The following is a 23,224-nucleotide window of genomic DNA, read 5'->3' as shown; positions in this document are numbered from 1 at the left end:
TGGTCCCTGTTCCAAAATTTGCTTATTCTTCCAGCTGACTTGCAACCAAGTTATCACTCAAGATTACCATGCTGACCGAGTACCTCATAGGGCACTGTACGACAATGCAGAACGCTATGATCGCTGCCACAGGTATCTTTGACAAAGACAGGGAAGCAGCCAGAAATCCGGAATGTTATTTGCCATTTTTGGAACATATGGTCAAGTATACAGAGGGCATTTGTGGAAAATCAGAGGGAAAATATGTGCAGAGAGGGAAAGCTAAACCTAGAAAAGTGTACAACCTCCTTCTCTCAGACAAGTTCCTTTCCTCATGACTACCTTTCTTCAAATGGTTTACTAAACTATACAGTCTTTTTCTTTTCTTTTTCTTTTTTTTTTTAAAGAGTTACTAACCATTTTGTGCATTTGCAGCTATTTTCTCTTTTCTTTCCACCATTGTTTGCTTGCAGTTTGCAGTCCTACTGGTTTAATTGAACCAGAAATAGTAAGAAAAAGTCATGCGCACTTGCATTTTGTCAGTGACTATTGTACAAACATTTTTTTTTTTTTTAAATCTAACAAATTTCAGCATGAAAAAAGCACTTCATCTTTGAATTCTGTAGACTGTTGTTAGGTATGTACGTGTACATGGTGGTCATAGGATTAGACTGTACAGTTATAACAGCCTTGTTTTGGGCAGTGGCCTTGACCTGCTTTATCATGATGGGAGCATCTTTTTCCTGTCAACTGTTGGACATGTTGCTTGTCAGCAGTCAATGTGCACCTCTGGGCTCGCAACTCATCACATGCAGAAATCTCAATTAACCACAGCACTGCTATTACTTACCTGGCTGGGATACTCTTAAGGGCCATGGGGGAGGGCTCTTGTTCTTGGGTGTTGGAGGAAAGATGGCACCATAAATCCTTTGAAGCAAGGCTTCATGAATGCCAGTGCCCATGGAACAACCTGGTTTAAATGGCTTTATTTTGGAGAGCACGTACATATGTAGGGTGGTAAAATGAAAGCTAATGGAATGTCTTAAAGATTCCAACATCGAGCATTAGACATAAATGTAAAGAACCCACTATCTAGTATTATTAACTATATATAAATGTAAATCTAACAATAAATTTTCACGAAATGACTCTCTTCATCTCTATGCCTAAGGAATTGCTCAGTAAAGTACAGTGTCTGCATTTTCCTCTAAATGTTTGTGTTACATTTATTAATTCAGCAAGATAAAATGCTTCTGGAGACACTTGGGTATCACAGGCATTGCTCCAAATGTAACAAATTTGTAGTATTACAGAGGCAAATCCACAGTCTAATATTAATATGTTGCACTCAGAATGAAATTAAGTATGGTAATGCTAATCCCAGACTTTTTCTTAATGTTTGTGTCTTATTTTTCTTTACATGGGCAAAAATTCCAGTCAGAAGTCATTGTATATGTGTGGCTTTTTTCTTTTCTTAGAGTTTTCAGAAGTCTCAACTGCCTCAGTCTTTCTGTTGATAATTTTCTTTTTTAGTAAGGCTGGATTTCTTTTAACTGCAGTCATTTAACTAAAGTAGTTTCATCTGAAGAGGGCAAAACTTTTTTGCATCTTTCAGTTTCCCTGGTGGTAAGTATCAAAAAGTTTAAAGGACAAAAGAATAAAATACAAAAAACTGATCTTCTAAAGTGTAAAGTGAATGCATAGGGTTTTTTTAAGTGACGCACCTGGTTTCTCAGTGGCATAACTTAAAAAATTCTGGATTGTGTCTGGAAACTCACCATGCAACATCTTTTGCTCATGGCACACTTGCTGTCGTCTCACCTCGTGCCAGCCCAGAGCTGTGTGGACCATCCTTCTGCCATAGCACACTCTGTGCTCTCCCTTTCTGATTGTGCTTTGGTTTATACCATCACAGAATTTTGGTAAGAGCCATTTCTTTCTTCTCCCCATGGACTTTTACTCCTTCAATCTTTTCACTTAGCTCCCTGCAGCTTTTCTGCAACTCTGTTGGGCCCGTTTCTTCTGTCCAATACTATAGATGCCCAAATTGCATTCACTCAAAGGAAATAGTAAGCCACTTCAGGGGAAGCCTTAGTCTTGGTGTGTATTTCTAAGCCCTATAAAGTGGCTTTATGTAGTGCTATATAAGTAATAAATAAGAATGCTAAAACATGACAGCTTTTTCTTCTCTCCACATTTTTAAAGCCACTTTTTTCCACTGAAGGGTATAGCAAAAGAACTTTCCTAGTTGTTCCATCATGTCAGCTCTCTTAGTTTGTAGCCTCAAAAGAAATGAGCTTAAGCTCAAGTGTTTCAATGTGCAGTGTGCTAGTGTCTATAGCGACCTTCCTCCCCCATCTCTCCTTTCACCAGTGTAGTTTTCCTTACACTTATATATCTCAAGAAATGTCACATTCTTTTATTGTTCCTTTAACATGTAATGTAGCCCTAGGTAACCACACTAGAAAAAAGGATTTTCATAGTATAATTTCTGCCATTTGCTGCATACTGTGTAGCATTTTTTTAAATTTTTCCTTTTCTGCCTTTCATCTTTCTGCTTTAAAAAATGGCATGATTGATATTAATATTTTTCCCTGATAAAAATGTATTTTCCCTTGATCTTAGTGTTGGTAATACATTATTCAGTGTTCCTTCTTAATAAAAGCCATTGGTTGTTCCATTACTCACAGTAGTTATTACAACTCTAAAGGTCTCGTTCATCAGAATGACTTGCAGAGGCAAAACCAAAACCCGGATTTCTCCATGCATCAGGCTAATAGCTATGGTGCATGCAAGTTATTAGACAATGTTTAAAATATAGTGTGAGTTTGTTTTGATTTTTTTTTCTAGGAGATTAACACTAAGGAAAAGGCCATTTATTGTATTGCATATGTACATTTATACATATTTTGCTCTTTCAGTAGAAGTCAATGAAGGGGTTAACCCAATGATTGTATCCCTTTTCATAAAATGTCTTCCTTAAAATCACTTAAAATCACTGATATAGTACATGGGTTTTGAAAAATTCATAGTTATCAGACTTTTCTTTGGATTCATGTCATCTTGAATGATGGTGGAAGGAAGAGTTATAATCTTGAATCATCTCTGCTAATATGAGGAAGACAGCACAGACATCTGGCAGAAAAGATTGTGACACTCTAGATCAAGTCTTGGGGTTTTGATTCTGTTTGAAAGGTAGCTTCCGTAATATTGTGGTGTGTTAAGTTCATGCTTATGTGTTCTGGCATAAAATGGACATAAAACAACTCCAGTATAATGCAAGACAGGAATTTTGTTTTATGTTAGTCATCATAAAAGTTTTTTTGAAAAAATCAAAGTTGCAGGTATAGCTAAGTTGTCAAATAGCAAATAAATTATGAATGTGATATTTGGAAACACGTCCTAGTATATATAAAAGTTGAGCTGTTACTTGAGTGCAGAGGGACAATGAGCTTCCACTGGCAGAATTATTTTCTCTATATGGTTAAATGCTATGAGTCATCTTCTAGTGAACATGATATACATATGGGCAGTTGAAGAATGAAGAGTGTGTTTAGTGCTTTCATGACTCTTCTAAGGCCTCATTTTTCTTTGTTTAATACATTACACAGTTTTTTTGCGTCTACAAACCTCTTCATTTATTGTGTGTAACTTTGCACTCTTTACCTAAATTATAAGAAACAAACAAGTTGGCCTAATTTGTATTCTAAAATGCTTGCTATAGAAATGAATTTGACAACTACTTCTACGGCATTTAAAAATATTTATGCTCTCTACATCTGTTATGGATGGTATATCTCTTTTTGTATCTAGCTTGATACTGCATTTGTTGATTAACTTGTCAATGTGATTACTTTACAGTGTTGTTACAGAGCTGTTCTCTTCCTTTTAGATGTTTGTATCTTGGTCAACAAAAGACCTAGGTGTCTGGAAGTTTTAATTGTTTTGGGGTGGGTTGGGGCCTTTTTTTTGGTGGGGGAAGCTGTTTTTTTGGGGGGAGTGTTTGTTTTTCGGGATTTTGTTTTGGTATTATTATTTTTTTTTAAATGAAGATTTTAAAAGTCATGGCAATGACAGAAAAGATGACTAGGAGAGAGGAAACGGAGTATAGGCTTACATACATGCACCTGTGTGTACCCACACATTAGCTTATCAGGTGCAGTAGATAGGCTGTTAAATGCTTGAAAAAGAACAATTTTGAAAAATAATGTATAAAGTTTACTTTAACAATAAATAAATGAATAAAAGGGAAAGGGAACCAAAGCAAATGAAGATCCAAAGGGAGGTAACAGGAAGATGTTTCAGTAGCATGTAAGGCTCCCTTTAAAAAGTAACTTGTCTATACTGGCATTTAAAATGGATCTGAGTTTTGCTTTATTCTGGGGGCTGTAAGTTCAGATCCCAATACAATTACTGTATGCTAGTATTGTATTTTATCTGTAGCTATTAAATACGCTAGGAGTGCTCTGTTTTCATTTTTTGCATCTTCCATTTTAATATATGATGTTGAGGGCTAGACTGGTTGTGCAAAGGGTGTTGAGACAGATTTAGAGGTATGCAGCTTTACCATCAGGCACCACAGGTGAAGACATATATCAACTCGGTGGTGGTGGACAAAGTGGGGAAAAAAAAGAGGTCTTGTACAGGAATAGTCAAACTGTCTGTTATCAGTACGGTTTTAGTCACAAAGCCAAAACACAGTACCACACAGGCTATGTGAAGAAAGTTAACCCCATCCCAGTCAGATCCAGTACAACTAGGAACAGACCCAGTAAGATTTGGAATATCTAGTTTTCATCAGGCCCTACTCAGGCCTCCTTCACATTCCTGCTTGAAGAAAGTTAACCCCATCCCAGTCAGATCCAGTACAACTAGGAACAGACCCAGTAAGATTTGGAACTATCTAGTTTTCATCAGGCCCTACTCAGGCCTCCTTCACATTCCTGCTCATGGTGCTACTGATGTGAACTCGAGCGTGCTGTGCTCAGGGTTGGGTGCTGCTTGGTTGGTAAGCTTCGTGTAGACACGTTCTTGGGTCCACTAGTGTAACCCAAAAGCTACAAACAAGCAACAGGAGAAGAGCGCAAAGGAAGGGATGATTCTCCTGGTGGTCACAGTCACACCCTAGGAGACTCATCCATAACAGCAATACCAGGGCTTTCAGGTGCAAGGCTGTAAGATCAACACTGAGAGAGCAGAATGGAAAAATACTGTCCTAGAGGGACTGGGAAATGCTGCTGCAGCTTGGGTGAAAGGGACCAGCTGCAAGGGGAGGAAGGTGGGCTATGGGATTGAAAATGCTGACCCTTAGCATCACACGCGTTAAGGTGCTGAGGTACTATGCAAACAGACCACAGTCTATTTTACTTCTGGGTATTTTAGCTTGATTGACCATGCTAAGAAAATAGCAATATATTTAAACAGTAATAATTTTGATGTTTTGTTCCCTGCTAGATTAAGCAAGGGAAGCCACGTGTAGTGAATTCAAGTCCATCATAATCTGTATATGACGTGAGAAATCGGTCCTTGTCAACATCGCCAGGACTGGTTGCATGCATCACATTTAATGGGCTTTCTGTTCAGTAGCTGCTGTGGGTGGCGAAAATGGAAAATAATCCACACAAGCTTTTCCTTTCAACCCCATGTAGAGCACTTAATACCATCCCCATGGAGAGAATCTAGGCTATGGCTGTCAAAGATACTTGAGCACCTTTTCTAGTTTTGTAATTCTTCTTGGCTTTTTCAGTACAGAAATAGCAGTAGTATGCGATAATTTGGCTCACTGAAAGGGAGAGGGATTTTTTTTTTTTAATTAGAGGCCATTTTCTGAAACTGGAAGAACTCAAAATAAGTAGTTAAATCTTGTACAAGGGTGGGAGGGGAGAATGCTGGGCGATAAAGTGGCTCTAGGGACAAAGGCCTAGTAGAAAAACTGAGTGATTTTAGAATAAAATTATTTCTTATACTTTGATCAAAATGGAAAAACCTGGCTGCTAGGAACAAGGACATTCATTGCTATGTGCTTGAGTTAAATAAGTAATATCCTGAATTGTGTAGATTTCATCCTCACAAAGTGGCAGTGATGGGAAGGAATGAGTGAAAAATAATAAAGCATGAAGAGAGGGGAGATGGCATGCGGGGCAGTTCTTCATTGTACCATCGCTTCTTGAATATGGTGCAGAATTCAGCTAAGTAGAAATATCACTTTCCACATAATCAAACCTTTTAGAGGGAAAAATGCCAAATGTGCATTTAAGGATACAGTTTTGTAGGATAGAGAGCAGCTTAGAAAATGTGATTGAAAAATCTGAACTTGGCCATAAATTTCCTGGCGAGTTACTTTGTTCCCTTAACTACAACGTGTGACACAAGTTGTCTTACCTTGCTAATAAATAAATATGCTAATAAAACAAAAAAAATACCTTTTTTTTGTAAGATGTTAAAAAGATCAGCTAACTTGTTTTCATTTTGCCATATAAATTTTCACAGTTTTTACAGTGACAATTGAGTAGCAGAACCATAAGTGTCAAAATCAATGAACGGGTGACGTTAATATGGTAAAATGACAAACTAAAATGTAAGAATACTCCTCATAATGTTTCTAAAATATTCGTTTATATTAGGACAGAGATATAATGGTATTGTAATTGTTTTTCTTGAACATACACGTTTTAAGTTAGCAGCCCATTTTGCACTGTCTTGTGTTAGCCCCTTTACTATTGGATTTGTCGCTTTCCTAGAACAGTGCTCACGTGATTGCTCAGCAAAAGTCTTGAGCTTGGTTCCCAGCGGGTGGTGATCTCAACACCTTGTCATTAAGACAAGTAATGGCATGATAAAGAGGCATGTTGGAGTACCAGCACCATCTCAATTAAGCATCCAGTGGGGAGATCTATGGAGGCAGGAAGACAGCCTTTATAGTGCCATCACTCCTTACAGTCAGTACAGAAAAAGTAGTTCCCAACAGTATTCCAGGCTATTGGTCTCTGACTCTAGAGATGACATGTAACAACCAGACACCTACTCTGATGTCCTAGGGACCTGTTTTTAGGTGATCTTAATCTTCTCTTCAGAGTTCTCCCTGTGTATTTGGCACCAATGATTCTACAGCTTACGTTATTTAAAAATTGAAGCACAGAACAAAACCCCTAGCCCCCAAACCCAAATAAACTTGGAGAATTGAGAACTGTGTTTCAATTTCTTCTCAAAAACACATTAAATGTATAAGTAGTAATTATAAAGGCTAGGCAAATGCAATGTGCCCAGTTTTGAAATTTTACAAAACTGTAAAAATATGTGAAAATATTTCAGCGTATCTCAACATTTTTCTTAATTTTAACAGTCTTATTTTTCAGGGTACAATGTAGAATGCCAGTGTAATATTTTTTTTCTAGCACAGGTTATACAAATTTGAGATCTGTTCTGGCTGTAAAATTAGTCTACTTGCTGTGTTAGCCTTTAATACTATATTCCTACCTACAACTGCAAGAACACAGCTTGAAGGAAATTTAATTAGGAAAATGAGGCAGATGAAATAGGCAATGTAATGTGTATGTGCAATACGAAGAAGAGTAAATACACTTTTCATCTGAATAGTCAGAATAGCAACTGTGTTAAACTGGGCTGAAATTTTACCAGAAATGGATTTCTTTCATTTTCTAACATTAGTATGTAATTGTTTTCCTTATTACTGGGGATTAGAAAGACTACTATCATTAAAGAAGGAGCATCTTTCACCAATTATATTTAGTTTCCGTTTTAGGTGGCAATGACCTCCTCTTTATGTGAAAAATGGAAATCCCTGGAGGCACAGACTTAGTAAGGCGATTTCCCCAATCAGCTGGGAAAAATTGTGCGAACGCTATTTGCATCTTATGACCTGCATGCATGCATCTCTACTGTATTGGTTTCTGCTTGTTTACAGGCCATTCAAGCAATAAGCAGGTAGTATTCATATGACTAAAAACTTGCTCTGCTGGTAGCAGTTTCCTGCCTCGCTGCACTCTGGAATATTCCAGCCTTGCTGCAGTGTGTTGCTGCACAGACACAGATTTTTCAGCTGTACCCATTACTCATTTCCCTAATATATTTTTTAGCATTTGTATTGGTTCTGAGCACAGATAATCATGCTTTTCAGAAAAACACAGAGGATCACAAGGGCAGAAAACAGCTTAAGTAATATATAATAGATCATGAATAAATGTTTAAGAAAAAAAAATTCCCATAACCCTTTTCAGAATTTGAGAGAACAGCACTGGAAACCCTGCAATATTACATAGCACAACCAATACAGCTGACACAATTGTTTGAAACACATGCTGTACTTAGTCCGAGTCAAGAGATAGTAATACATTATTCAGATATATTATTGTATAGGAAGCAAATAGAAAAGGTTATAATGTATTAATTAATCCTATGCGTGAGATCTAAAAATGTTCTAATAATTCCGGGTAACCAAGTTGGGCTGTAACCTGATTCTTCAAACTGTTGCTTGGTGAGGTGTGAGGCCATTGCTTTTACTTTACTGAACCTTTCTGGACTTTTTTTAACAAGATGGCAGTGAAATAAGAAGCATGTGGTAGGTGTATTATGAATACATAGATTCTGTGGTGCACAGAATCTGTGTATGGATCCATTTAGCATTTGCTGAAAATGTATTTCTAGTTGTTTTTGAAGCATTGAAGATATTCATTGTAGTAGGTTTGCATGGAAAGGTTTTAGTAGCGGGAAGGCTACAGGAATGGCTTCTGTGAGAAGCTGCTGGAAGCTTCCCCATGTCTGACAGAGCCAGCACCAGCCGGCTCCAAGACGGACCCGCGGCTGGCCAAGGCCAAGCCCATCAGCGACGGTGGTAGCACCTCTGAGATAACGTATCTAAAAAAGAGGGGAAAAAACCTGCGCAACAGCAATTGCGGCTGGGGAGAGCAGCGAGAATATGTGAGAGCAACAGCTCTGCAGGCACCAAAGGCCAGTGCAGGAGGAGGCAGGAGGGGCTCCAGGCGCCAGAGCAGAGATTCCCCGGCAGCCCGTGGTGAAGCCCACGGTGAGGCAGGCTGTGCCCCCAGCCCAGGGAGGTCCAGGGGGAGCAGATCCCCACCTGCAGCCCCGGGAGGGCCCCGGAGCAGGGGGATGCCCGAAGGAGGCTGTGAGCCGCGGGCAGCCCGCGCTGGAGCAGGGTTGTGGCAGGGCTTGTGCCCCCGCGGGGACCCCCGCTGGAGCCGGCTGTGCCGGAGGGACCCCCGCTGGAGCAGGGGCAGAGGGTGAGGACCCTGTCCCTGAGGAGGGGGGAGCAGCAGAGACAGAGTGTGATGGACTGACCCCAGCCCCGTTCCCTGCACCCCTGCGCCGCTGGGGAGGAGGAGGGAGAGAAAACCGGGGGTGAAGTTAAGCCCAGGAAGAAGGGAGGGGTGGGAGGAAGGTGTGTTTAGGTTTTGCTTTTTAGTTCTCATTATCCTGCTGTGATTTAAGTGGTAATAGACTAAATTAACTTTTCCCCAAGTTGAGTCTGTTTTGCCGGTGACGGTAATTGCTGAGTGATCTCCCTGTCCTTGTCTTGACCCTTGAGCCTTTCGTTCTGTCTTCTCTCCCCTGTCCAGCTGAGGAGGGGAGTGATGGAGCGGCTTGGGGGGGGCACCTGGCATCCAGCTAGGGTCAGCCCACCCTATCCATCCATCAATACTGGAGAGCAATGATGACCTAAACTCTGTGGCTAATAATGTTGCACGTGTTTATCTTGGCAAATGTTTAATGTATTTATACAGGATGTCAACTCAACTGACATTTTTTTTTTTTTAAATCTGTCTTGAGGTATGAAAAAGCGTGTATGGCATTCTTCTGATAGGGCCATCAGATATGCATTTTTCCCAGTAGGGTTAATTTTAACATAAATTATGTGATGAAATTATGGTCAGTAGCTGGTAGGGTCTAGATGATGGTGAATATCCTCAAGAGACACTTCTTATTTACGGTGTTTCTGTGGATTGCAGACATATTCTCTTTAGGTTCATTGGAGGTTACACTAACAGCCTATGGTTATATAGGGATCTGTAGAGTCGTGGTCTTGATTTCCAGTTGTGAATAAGGTTCTTGGGCTGAGGGAATTCTGCCACTTCCTTGCGTGCCACAGGTTATCTGCTGGAGCAGTACCTACCAGCTATAGTGCTGTGCTCAACTTCAGGTAAACTCAAATGTCACTTTTGGAGTTTGGGTTCCATTCCATCATTCTGGTTCATTTTAACCACTGCTTCATGGCACTAGCTCTTCCCATTTTGAGATATTGAAAACTTTCTCATGAATTTAACATCTTTTGTTTGCAGATGTTGAATTGAGCTGTTAAGGCCAGATTAGTAGTCTGCCATTAAATCTAAATAGGAATCCAAATTCTGAGCATTAAAAGGGGAGAGAGAAACAAATTTTTATCATATGGATAGTAGGATATTGGGTAGGATAGCAGGATGTTTATATATATAGTATAATATTTAGGATATGTAAATATTTAAGTCAAAAGAAAAGATCTTCATATTGGTTTTCTTGTTCAAATAAAAATGTGGTAATAATAAGCTTATGAACTCTCCAGTATGGCCCCTTTCTGTCACAAATCTACTACTTGCAGTGGTGTTTTGACTAAGCAAAACTTTTACCTCAGGGGATGCCCTTGCCCTTAACATGAAGCCTTTAACACAGCTTTAACCTTGGATCTTGTAATTATCAATATTTGTTCCATTCTGAAACTAATTTTGCAACATACACTTTAGAGTGGGATTTGGTTATTTTTAACAGTGAGTTTCAGAGTCCCCATTAATCTGATAAAGACCCATAGGAGATCCTAGTAATTTTAGATAGATAATTAGAATAGAAAAACATCAGCTCATCAATTTTCAGCTTTCCTGGAGTCTAAGTTGTTGAAGCATGGGACCGAGGCCTTATTTCCAGTGTGATCAACCTTATCCTGCTGTGGTTTATTGTTTTTTGCTTATGGCAGCAAACAGCACTTGGTGATTATCAAAATCTCAGGTTCTCTGCCACCTGAAATTGAATTTCAAAGCATCAGATTTTAAAATCAGCATCTGTTATTTTGAAGCCTTGTTTCTGTGTTTAAGTCTGTTCTGTGTCTCTAGACAGTGCTTTGAGTTATCGGTAGCCTGGAAGACAGAAGAAGAAATGATCATTAGTACTTTTGTTTCTGTCCAGTGTATTGCTACATGCAATGGCAACTGCGGTGGTACGTTTGATTTTCCAGCTACCGGAGCAACTAGCTTACAGTTTCATCACTGGATGGTAGTCCTGGCTACTTAACGTGTTTCGCTCCTTTATCAGAAACACTTCATTGCAAAGAGACCCATGTCTCTCTATGGTATCATGTAGAACCATTCTTGTATGTTTTAATCAGAATGAGAAACCCCTACAGGGGGTGTTGCTGATGGACTGCTTAAGAGAAATGAGGAAGATTGGTTGAAGTTTGTAATAGTTATTTTTTTCAGACATCAGCACAAGACAGCAGGTGTTTCCTCTGGTAAATGATTCTTCTAGTAGCTAAAGAGACTTGATTTTTGTATGTTGTTGCTTTTCAGGTTTAGTGTATGTTAAGGGACACATCTTCTCAGACATCTAATCTTCTGTTGACTTTATGGGAAAGAATAATTATATAATCTTTTCAGATCTTTGAATCAGGGATGGTTAATATCTCCCCTCTTCTATGGTCTGTTCAAGCATTTCCTTTCATCTGTGATTTTCAAAAATAAAACAAGACATGGTGTCTGCTTAGAGAATGGTTATTGCTTGAATATGTCATCTGACTGGTTACTGTATCCTATACTAATTTTATACATGGTTTTCTGGTAGAAAACCTGGCTAGATGCATCTGCTATCCTTAATCTAATTTAGTTAAGTTCTTCTGTGGAATCAGATTGCTAAAATGCCAGAACTTACTTCCAATGAACAAGCACTTCTCAGACACTTTCAAAGTGTGTGCACTTAGAGGGCGTTGTTATATGTATGCCCTTTTGTTGGAGCAGATACAAGGAGTGGGTCCTTAATTATGATAAATCTTTTAGACTAAGAACAAAGTTTGTGTCTTACCGAACACAGTAGGCTTGCAAGAAAAGAACTGCCGCAAAAGATCCTCCATGACTTTAACAGTATCTTTCCTCAGCTGAAGCAAATTATAAAACTGAATTTTCTGATTAGTCACTTTGTTCAAGTGAGGTAGTGTTAGTGTAATGCTTTCGATGTGTCTGAAGTATTGTCACATGAAATCTTTGTTACTTCATCTTTTACCCTGCAGTACCTTGGATATTTCTGATTGATGAAATACTTTAAATACTCTAGGGCTTAAAGACCTAAAATAGACACTGTTAGGATTGTGCCTTAGCTACTTAAGAAGGATTTTTATTCTCATCAGGACGAGTGAAAACTTCAGTGAATGAAAGTGGAAATCTTTGGCTTTCTTTCTGTAAGAGAAAATGTTGCACACAACTATTGATTGTCTTCACATTTCAGTTGCTCGAACTAGAAAGCATGCATGGAAAATGAGTAAATGTACTTTCCTTAATTTGTCAGTATTTCTTCAGTTGAGGTATTTAGGGAGGGATTGATTTAGAAAATGTGCCTTCTTTATTTTGTAAGTCCTGTGGGCATTGATTTGCATTGTGGCAAAGGGCATGTGGAATACTGTTCATGCTTCTCCGAGAACATATGACCCAAATGTATACAATGCAGAACAAATGAAAATGAGAGGGAGAAGTGACATCCTCTGTATAGAATTTTGTAGCCCTGCCAAAATGATGAGAAAAGGGTTTAAGAAATTATACGTAAGAGTTTTTCTTTGGAAAGAAAGCCTTTTCCACCACGCCTTCAAAGATGTGATACTTGTAGGAAAGCCTTGCCAACCCTTCCAAAACACCCAATGCCCTGGTGAGCCCAGGAGATGCTTTCTTTCAGAAGCTGCCTAAAACAATTTGGCTGTCTTATTCCTGTTGTTTGGGAAGGCAAAGTGAGTCCCTTAATTATCTTAACTATTGTCTTTTTCAGACCCTGAAGATTAACATTTATCATGCTGAGATTTGGGCAGCACCTCATTAAGCCCTCCGTGGTCTTCCTGAAGACTGAGCTCTCCTTTGCTCTGGTGAACCGCAAGCCGGTGGTCCCAGGACGTATCCTTCCAAGCAGCGCCTTGATGATGGGTGCCGGCGCTCTGGGGAAAACGGGAGAAGCTCGGTGCGCTTTGAAGACCAGGTAGGATGGTGTGTGGGTTTATTCTGAAACCAGGCATTGGAACGTAATACACTTGATCGGTGTTGCAGAATTGCCGAAAATGGTTGCTTAGCAACTGTGACCTCAGAGGTGAATTTCTATTGACCTTTTCATCACAGAAGATGTATAAACAACCAGGTGCTACTAAAAGCATTTTAAAGTGTATCTGAGAAAGTACTGTTTAAATTTCATATTATGCTAAATAGCACATCCTGCTTCCTTTTTAATAATGTCACTTATTTTTAGATGTGGTAACTTCTTTACAGCAGATTTTCGAATTCTCCTAACTAAAGGTACACAATTTGGCAAATGGCAGCACAATCCTGTATAGACTCATAGAATCCTTTAGTTTGGAAAAGGCCTTTAAGGTCATCGAGTCCAACCGTTAATGAAGACTGTTATGAAGACTCTTATTTTTTGGGGACAGATTGATTAATTTAGGTAGGAATAGATTAAATAAACCATCTGTATAGTGCGCACATTTTCTCAGGAAAAAATGAAGCCTCATGTTGCAAGTAAAGTTCTCATTAGAAACTGTATAGGAACTTGATTCTGCAAGCTCCTAAATGTACCTATTTAGTGTATTTTGTAGTGTGGCATGTTATTTTCCAGTCAAAACTTTGCTGCTGTGTAACTTGTGCTGATTTCAGTGGCTGGAGGTGGAATTCTTCAGAAATACTCAAGGCTGAACATTTCCATTGAGATCCATGGTAAAATTTTAGTAGGGAGTCAGTTAGGCAATGGCTGAATGTATTTTGGGAAAAGAAGAGTCATCTGAAGCTTATTAGAAGCTTTCTTGTTCTTCTGTATTTTTATGTTTTCTTTCATAATTTAATGTGTAATTTATAATTTGTAAGTTTTAATATATTTTGTTAGACCCGTAAATGTGTTTTGTCTAAAACGTGAGACCTTTCTCTTCTCCTGCCACTTCTGTAGATTATAGTTGTTTGATACAGAATCAATATAGAACTTCTCTCTACACCTGCTTTGAATGGTGTCTGTTTGTACCACTAGTCAGACCACCTTTTGGTTATAAGGTCTACGCATCTTTATGCATTTATAGAAACTTTAAAATATTCCTATCTTACCAATATATTGCAGTGAATTAAGTGAACAGTTCTTCTCAACTTCATGTTTCTGAAGTATCTGATGTAAATCAATGTCATTTATAGATTTGTCCTAAAAAAACCCCCAACATTTTCAAAGCTTTCTAAAGACGGTATCACATCAGTGACTCTAAGATGCAGAGCCTGTAAACACCTGAGCAGAATGTTGGTATACGCATTGTCCAGATCAGAGAGTAAATAAAATGTTATCTGTACTGTGTGTGGAAGTTTGAAGAAAAAAAAAAAAAGTTAATGATTTTTTTTAATTAATCAGTTAAGTGAACAATTGAAGCTGTTGTTAAAAATAAGAGTTATTTCAGATGAAAGATCCTTGTTTTAAAGTTTTGTGAGCACCTGGCAATGACAATTTAAGGAGCCTATAAAACTTAATTATTACAAGCTTCTTTCCTTCTTAAATAATTAAAGATTATAAACTCTAGTTGTACAGCTATTGCTGTTTGGCAGATAATTTTTTTTGCTCAGGTTTAGCTTTGTTATCCCATAATGAGTACTGCAGCATATTTTATAGTGTCACATTGTTTTAATAGCTCATGTGTTGTAATATATGATGTAGTCTTTGTTTCTCCATTGAGTAACTGTTCAGGTAATAAAACCCCAACCCTTTCCCTTTCTCATTGCAGTAACAAAAAATTAGAAAAGATCTTGATGCAAAGGCTACAATACAGTGTGTAAAATAGAGCAATTTGCAGTTGTAAGCCTTTAAAACGTCTGTATAATGCAGCATTCATCTTGAGACCTGGCAGTAACAAGTGTATTTTCTTTGTTTTATTGCAATAATTTTATCTGCCTCATCATTGGCACACTTGTGACATCCCTTTTCATTTCTTTATTCAAGTAGAAAATAAAATTTTAATGTGTGTGAATTAGAGAGACAAAGGAAATCAGTTTGAAAGCCAGCTCACTCCAGGTGGTGGCTTTAATTAACTGGTAAGGTTGAAATTCCATCTTGAAACAGAACTAGGATTGGAACTGTGAATTTGCTTTAATAGTTTTAAAATAAGGCTATACTCTGGAAAAAAATCAGTCAAAATTGTCTCGTGGAGTTCAGTGTTTGTGATTTGAGCAATGCCAAAGCATGCTTGTTCAGTTAACACATTACAGAGTTTTGTTTTGTTTATCTCCAGCTGCCAATCCCATGCATTCAGCTTGACACGTGAAAGTCAAACTGTGCTAATAGTAACTAAGAGCAGGAATAGGAATAACATGCTATTCATGGTAAGGGAAGAGTTCCCCCATTCCCGGCGAGAGCCGCCTCATTTGCCTCAGCATTAGACTTCTGTCTAATGAGTTCATGGATACAGGAACTTGTTTGTAATGAGATTCCTTTGAGCAGTTTTTGCAGATTCTTGAACAGGAAGCAACTTGGTTCTCACTATTGAGTAGGGGATAGCTGGCATTAAACTGGAATCTCTGCTGTGTAAGCAAAAATACATGCATGTGTTTGACAATAGTAGCAAACTTGTTCACCTCTTTTGGCACTACCAAATGGAGAGGGACAGGTACACGTGGTCAGGGTGCAGGATTAGTGCGTGTTCCCCTCAGGACATCCAGTCCCTTTGCTGTCACCTAACAGGGAAATGGTTAAAGGCTCAGAGATGTCTGACCAGAGTCTGTCTGAAGACATCAAGTCACTCAACAGAATGAGGAATGCATACCTGCCCTGTTCTTGCATGTAGGTCAAAGGAGAAGATTGGGGCTTGCCTGCCCCTTTCCACTTGTCTTTCTTAGACTGGCCAGGCACGTGGTATTTGAGACAGTCTTGATTAATGATATATTGGATGTCGGGGTGTGTTTTTACATTCGTTTTCTCTTTTGTACAGAAATGGTATGATTTTGTTTTATTAATGCCTGTGAACTGTTATGGAGCCAAGAGTCTAGGTGGGAATACTGCATGCAGTGCACATCTTAGCAGTCAGCGTGGGAGTGAGGAGGAGGTGAGCTGGTTATTCTGTAAGCTTGCTGGGATTTGTACACTTATGCAGGTACTAATAACATTTCCTATGAAAAGCAGAGTCCGTGTGTCCTCTAAGTTCTTTTACCTTGCTGCTTTGCAAAGAGTGATTGTGAAAGAAGTCATTTGTGGCTCCCTTGAACAGCTATGTAGTTGTTTCAGAGGAGATAGGTATTCACTAGCTGGAATAGTGCAGGGAGGGATGTATTTGTAGTCAGCAAATGCATTGTTTCTGTCACACAAAAGGCACAAGATAAACTGTATCATCTCATGTAACCAGCATGAGCTAAGCTTCTACTTGTTTTCCTACTTATTTCATTCAGAGCCTTGCTGCTTCCATAGTTCAGAGCAGAACTGTTGTGTCTTTTAAAGAAAATCCATCTGCTCTTTGACATGGACTTTTTGCTCTTTAATACGGTAGAAAATACCTTGTGAATGACCTACTTTATTGTTGTTTTCCTCACCGTATGCCGTAACTTTACATGGCTTTGCTCATTTCTTCAATAAGCATGAACTTTCATTAACACCGCCTTTCTCATTGCATTGTGCAGGATACTTGCTTTCATCTTGTGTTAAAGATGAAAAATTAATTTGAACATTAGTAGAATCCATTTGGGGACTATGACTTTTTATTATAAATACAATTATTCATTTTTTATGTCCATTTTTTTTTTTTTTTCAGTAGACAAGGTATTGATCTTTAGATTTGTCTTCAGGATGCCAGAAGAAGAACTAGCACAAAAGGAACACGGCATTTGTAAATTGATTGAATGCAATATGTAATGATAGAGACAAACATCAGATCTATGGCAATACTATATTATACAAAGCATTTTTCTACAGTTTATTGAACTGGTTATTAAAAAGAACAGGCTTTCCAGCTGGGAACAATGAGCTGAGGGTTATCAGGACCAAACAATTTTATAGAAATTTGTGGTGAACAGTTTGGCTCCTTCAGTATGTGCACATATATGTGTGTATAATAAATTAGAATAAACATTTGACAATAACTTTTCATCTGGGATTGATTATGAAAAGCTTTTTCCAATCAAAAAAGTAAAACCAAAACAAAAAACCAACTCCCCCCAAAGGCACTGTTTAACTGTTGTATACTGAATTTTGCTGGACTGTGTGGTATTGCTATTTCCACAGAGATCTAGTGTTTCTCACCAGAAAGTACTCTGGTTGTGGGAACAGACCATACATAAAAAGTCAAAGCATGTGATATTTTCTGGCAACTTCATCACTATATGAGGTTAATGGTCATAATTTGTTGCCGAGACAGCGTACTGTATTGTGAGTTACTGCAGCTTGTTCCTTTTATTAATGAGTAGAGAAAACATTAGTTGAACCAGATGCTCCTTCAAAGACTTGATAACACCCTATGCTGCCATGTAATTGTTCTGGATCTGTTGCATGGGTGGGATGGGATCCAGGGTCAGGCAATATAAGAATAGCATCTGCTTTGCTGTACGATTTGTCTGTTTGTGAGCTTCCCTGTCATATGCTGTCAGAATTGCTGTATTACTTGAGACTGACATATTCTGTATTGTCACAAATGTTGTGACAATGCTTTTCTTAAAAGATTTGCAGTTAAAAAGAAATAATCCTTTTGATTAGTACTGTTTATTAATATATTTAAAAAAAATTAATTTAGTTAAAAGTCCTGACAAAATTTCCATTGAAGATAGCACACTGGCTCTGGAAACAACAGTAGTATTCTCTTACAAGTTTGGTTGGAAATCATGTGGTTTAGTATGTATATGAAATTCTAATTCTTCATAAAGTTACAGAGCTGCTTTTTATTGTGATTTAGGTATTTTGTACATTGCACATTTATCACATCTGTATTTATGCTATGTAATTATGAATTTTATAGTTTTTAGCCTAAACAAGTGTTAATATTTGCCATAAAACTAAGATTTAGAAAATAAAATTCAGTTATATTGCAGAATATGTAAATTTTCATTTACATATCGCAATAATGTACACTGCATTGTTACAACTTCACATTACAAATATCAAACCCTGTGGGAAAGTACTCTTTAGCGCTTATTACAGAAGCTTTGTATGCCTTACTATTATTATTAGTTTGCTTTAGTGCAATGCTAAGGAGCAGTCATGCTTCTTTTAGCTCTTTATCAAAGAGCTAAAAATAAGGGGGTTTGGTAAAGACTCTGTAAGCTAAATATGATGCTAGAGATAGCCAGGGTCTCACGTGGAGACAGAAAATGTTTGTTACCCTGTGGAGTGAACTACTTACATGATTTTCCCAAAATGTATAGTTAAGTCTAGAAGACAGTACTAGGAAGAGGATAAAGTACCTTTTCTGGTGTAGAAAAGACCTCCTGAATGGAAGAACAAATGTAAATGATGGATCTTTTGTGAAAATGTGGGGGAAGTATAGACTTTATTTCTTTATCAGGAATGCTAACAGATTCAGACTTACTTTCTATATTGTCAGTGTTTGCCAAATTCTTTGTGAGATACCAGTCTGAAGCTGTTGACCATCAGTGGAAGGTCCCAAGTTTTTTTTTCCCCCCCTCAAATCCCAAATAAAGCTGTTCCATAACTTTTCCCTTTATGATCAGTCCTGGTCCCTCATCTACTTGCACAAATGAGAGTAAGAAAACCAGTTCCTGTGCTTAATAATTTTTCGCTAAATTAAACTATATTGTGTAGAGGGTAAGGAGTGGGACTGGACCTTGGCAGCAGCCAGTGAGTATATCAGCTTCACTTCTCAAGCTACCTTCTGGGAAAAAAGGTTCTCTTCAAACAACCCAAAGAATGACTGCTCGGCTCTGTGTATGCAAACCACTTGAATTTAGTGGTGATAGAGAGGCCAGTTAATTATCTCAGAGCTGCAGTCATTTTGTTTGCGGTCTACAAACAAAGGCATGGTGGTTGACTCGCATTAAGAAATGCTGCTTCTGAAGATAATAGATTCAGGGCTCTGTGCACAAAAGCTTATCTGTCTCCCTTATTTGTGGGGGTGAAGTTCAACTGTATGATTTGGTCTGATAAAAATTCTCTCCCTTCCGATCTTGTCTGACTTGAAAGGTACTCACTGTTGAAGGAGAATGTACTTCACCATAAGGATTTATTTATTCTGTTTGCATTGTTACTGTTGCGTTAAATATAACGGAGTTGATGAAAATCCCATTCTAAATGCTTTGTGCCAGTTTTTCAAATGGAAATAAAAAAAATAATGAAATCACAACTAATTTTTGCTGAATTGCAAATGGAGTAAGTTACCAACTAAATTACTCATTTGCATGCATTCCAGTTAGCGATAAGAATTTCTCAGATTGTAGCACAACCTACACTGGAAGAGATATTAAAAAGCTGTAGCAGTAGCTCCTAGGCTGGAGCTTGGTGCATCTTACCAAAGGCCATGGAGGGATGAGCAGTGTCTTAGTGATGTGTTCAACTGACCTTCAAACCTAGCTGTATGGATAGTAATGAGATCTCTGAAAAATAAGCTCGTAAACTGTGTGTCATAATGGGTTCGATCTGTGCAATTAAATTTCTTGGCTACTTTGCTAACACATGCTGAAATGCGGCTAAAAAATTCTAATTCCATTGTCATCTAATCCTTTTTATTCACCTGTTTGTCATCATCGTTATTTGGAACTTATAAATGACTTAAAGAAAACCATATTATGAATGAACCTCTCCACCGCTTTGTGTGTTTCAGGGGCACTCACGGTACAATTTTGAAGGTGTGCTACTCATGTATGTCCTCTAAAAGTGGAACTGCTTGTCCTCACAAGCTCCAGGGACACGCAGAAGAAATTTTGAAACCTAGTCCATGAGTCCCTTCATTGTGGGGGGTTAAGTACATTCTGCATACTTACACTGTGCCCATAAAGAACACTGTGGAAAGCCTGTTCCTGTCATCGTGAAAAAATGTAAACCATCTAAATTTTAGATCAGTTGACTGATGATGGCTATAGAAGATCAAATTTCACAGAAACTGCCTACTGTCTTCCCAATGTTGTGATTTTTATTTTTATGACATAATTGTTGAGACCCTATTTTGTATGAAAGCAGCTGATTTTTTGATGGTTGAAAATACTTGCTTAAATTTACATTCATATTTCACTGAGTGTTAGGTTAGTTACAGCCTCCCATTTTGTCATTTTTACCTTCATTAACAACTTGCAAAGCATGTTAGCATTTTCACATTGACTTAAAGCTATAGTTTTGTAGTAACTGACTTAAGTGAATTTACTTTGAGGTTCCTCTCACTGGAGTGACAGAGATATCTGGGAAAAAAGTTTACCCATTCTTATTTCAGCATAGCAAGAGACCTGGCTAAATGTTTAGTGAAAAAGCCTCATCCTAAGGAGCTGGAAGAAGTCAAGTTTAAAAGACAGGGGCAAAGCTGTGTAGAAGGAAGTAAAATAAAAAGGTAGCAAACTTCTGTATGAAAAGTGGCAGGGAAACTGAGGTAGGTTTCAGAAAAAGTAAAATGTTTCCTTTGAGATGTAACACAATAATTGGCATTCTTGGTTATAAAACTGTGAAGTCCTGTTCATAAGTAATGAATATTTCTGGTCCAGGAGATGTTTTCTAGTCTAGTACAGAGCAAATTTGTAATTGGTGTGGTTATGGAACAAACCTGTAATTTTATCCTTTTCACCACACCAGGAAACCCAAACAAACTCAACAGCCATAAATGGACAACAGATAACAGATACAAAGGAGGTGATTGCTGCTGTTGCTGTTTTTCCACTATAGAAAATGTAAGTGCTTGCATCAATAGCAGATAGCCATGTGCTTTGCATTCAGGTACCAACTACCATGAGCTTTCTAAAAGAAAGGAATAAAAAGATATTTTTTTTTCCTCAGTACATAACTGGATTTAAATTCAGCTTTTTTCACTCTTGTTTTAAGTAGTTTCTGGGTAATGAAGGGGGTGACAGTTACAAGCCATTCTCGTTACAGTTTGTGCATGCCTAGGACCTTTTGTCCTCAACAGAGCCATCAGAATGTGGTATGCAGCACACACACAGTTAACTAAGTCTGGGCAAGGTATTGCATGGATTGCTCTTATGGCAGAATATAATTAAAAGAGATGATTGGAATACATGGTTATTCATAATAGATGTCACACAATTACCATAAGTAATGCAATACATCCAAAATCTCCATTTGTAATGAAAATAGATTTGCTGGAAAGTCAATTGGAATTTTCATTTATTGCTTATTGTTTCTAGCATATTGGAATATTTTGTGCTACTCAGTGTAATACAACTATGTGTTTTTTTCAAGTAAATAGTTTTCAGAGGCATCTGATACTAACGTCCTTCTGCAGCTCCTGAGAGGAGATGTAGAGATACAATGTTAAACTGTCATCTCATCTATTTGCTGTGAAGAGCCTAATATGTAGCATTTTTCTTGTGAAACATACCTTAATATTCCCTGGTGTACCATAATTATAATCTAATGAAGATATTTCATAATTTCAGAAGTAATCATCATCATATATTTAAAGGACTTGTGTTGTGGTTTAACACCAGCTGACAGCTAAGCCACCACTCACTCATTTCCCCAGTGCGATGCAGGGGAGAATGGGAAGGGCAAAAGTGAGAAAACTCATGGACTGAAGATAAAGACAGTTTAATAGGCAAAACAAAAGCCATGTGAACAAGCAAAGCAAAATGAAGAATTTATTAGCTGCTTCCCATGGGCAGGCAAGTGTTCAGCCATCCCCAGGAAAACAGGGCTTTGTTATGTGCAGTGGTTACTTGGGAAGACAAATGCTGTAACTCCGAATGTGTGGGCCCCTCTCCTCCTTCCCCCAGCTTTACATGCTGAGCATGACGCCATATGGTGTGGGACATCCCTTGGGTCAGCTGTCCTGGCTCTGTCCCCTCCCGACCCCTTGTGCCCCCCCCAGCCTCCTCACTGCTGGGGGGGGGGGGGGGGTGAGGAGCAGAGAAGCCCTTGGCGCTCTCTAAGCGCTGCCCAGCAGTAACGAAAACATCGGTGTGTTACCAACGCTGCGTCCAGCACAAATCAAATCCAATCCAGCTGTATACTAGCTACTATGAAGAAAATTAACTCTGTCCCAGGCAAAATCATTGCAATCTCCAACAGTGAAGAAGGGAAAAAAGGGCATGCCATGTAAATGAAAAATAAGCAGGAATGCTCGCTAAACATATAGAAATGAAGGAATAGTGTGCTGTGGTGTGCCTTCCTCATACCTTCACCAGGGCATAAATAATGCCATAGGCTAATCTCTTCAGACTACCTGGTGCAGGTGTCAGTCCTTTGAGAGGAAATCCAATTTACTCTATTCTCCCAGTAAGTGCAGACACAGAGGTCTGAAGAGAGTCCAGTCACCAATACAGATTTATTAGGAGGCAGCTTAAGGAAAACTGTTCACAAAAGGAATATTTTGAAAACAATTGCTTTATTCTGAAGCAGTACTAGACTTCTGGATACACATGCAAAATAACTGAGTTATGAGATGCAAGGCCCTGACTCTGTTGAGCTTTATCCCTTCTTTTATCTGTTGTTTTTTAGAGTTCTTCCCCTTCTTTTCCTCCTCTCCACTCCCGTAGCAGTTAACTCATGCCCAGTGGTGTGCTTTCCTTCACTGCCTGCTCAAGGAGGTAGCACATACAGTATCTCCCACTTTGCTGCATGCTCAAGGCTGCTTGGTTGTGCTCCTTCAATTGTTTAGGAGATCTTTGCTAATTGGGTAAATTATGTATTAATAATTTGTCTTGTGTAAAGTTATAGATGAACATAGTAGACAATGGAGGCTTTGTTGTAAAATGATGCTACAGTAGGAAATGAATGCATAATTCAGTGATACAGGTGTTTTCACTTTATCTCTCATACAGTATCTAGATTTCTAAGGTTGCACATGTGTGTAGTCTGCTGTTCATTTTCTAATGTATTT

At 38.4% G+C, this 23,224-nt stretch overlaps 1 protein-coding gene across 2 annotated transcripts in view; it reads left to right on the top strand.

The window, feature by feature from the left end:
• Positions 1-23,224, top strand: part of FHIT (fragile histidine triad diadenosine triphosphatase) — a 613,983-nt gene that overhangs the window by 171,272 nt on the left and 419,487 nt on the right. For both annotated transcript variants that reach the window (XM_037385512.1, XM_037385513.1), the window contains one exon: positions 13,009-13,130. In XM_037385512.1, coding sequence (XP_037241409.1) covers positions 13,031-13,130 — 100 coding nt within the window. In that variant the 5' untranslated portion in view covers positions 13,009-13,030. The remainder of the gene's footprint in view (positions 1-13,008; positions 13,131-23,224) is intronic.

Source organism: Falco rusticolus, chromosome 4 (genome assembly GCF_015220075.1).
Source record: "Falco rusticolus isolate bFalRus1 chromosome 4, bFalRus1.pri, whole genome shotgun sequence".
Classification (NCBI taxonomy): domain Eukaryota; kingdom Metazoa; phylum Chordata; class Aves; order Falconiformes; family Falconidae; genus Falco; species Falco rusticolus.
The sequence above is the reverse complement of the archived record's forward strand: the minus strand, read 5'-3'. Positions and strand labels throughout refer to the sequence as shown.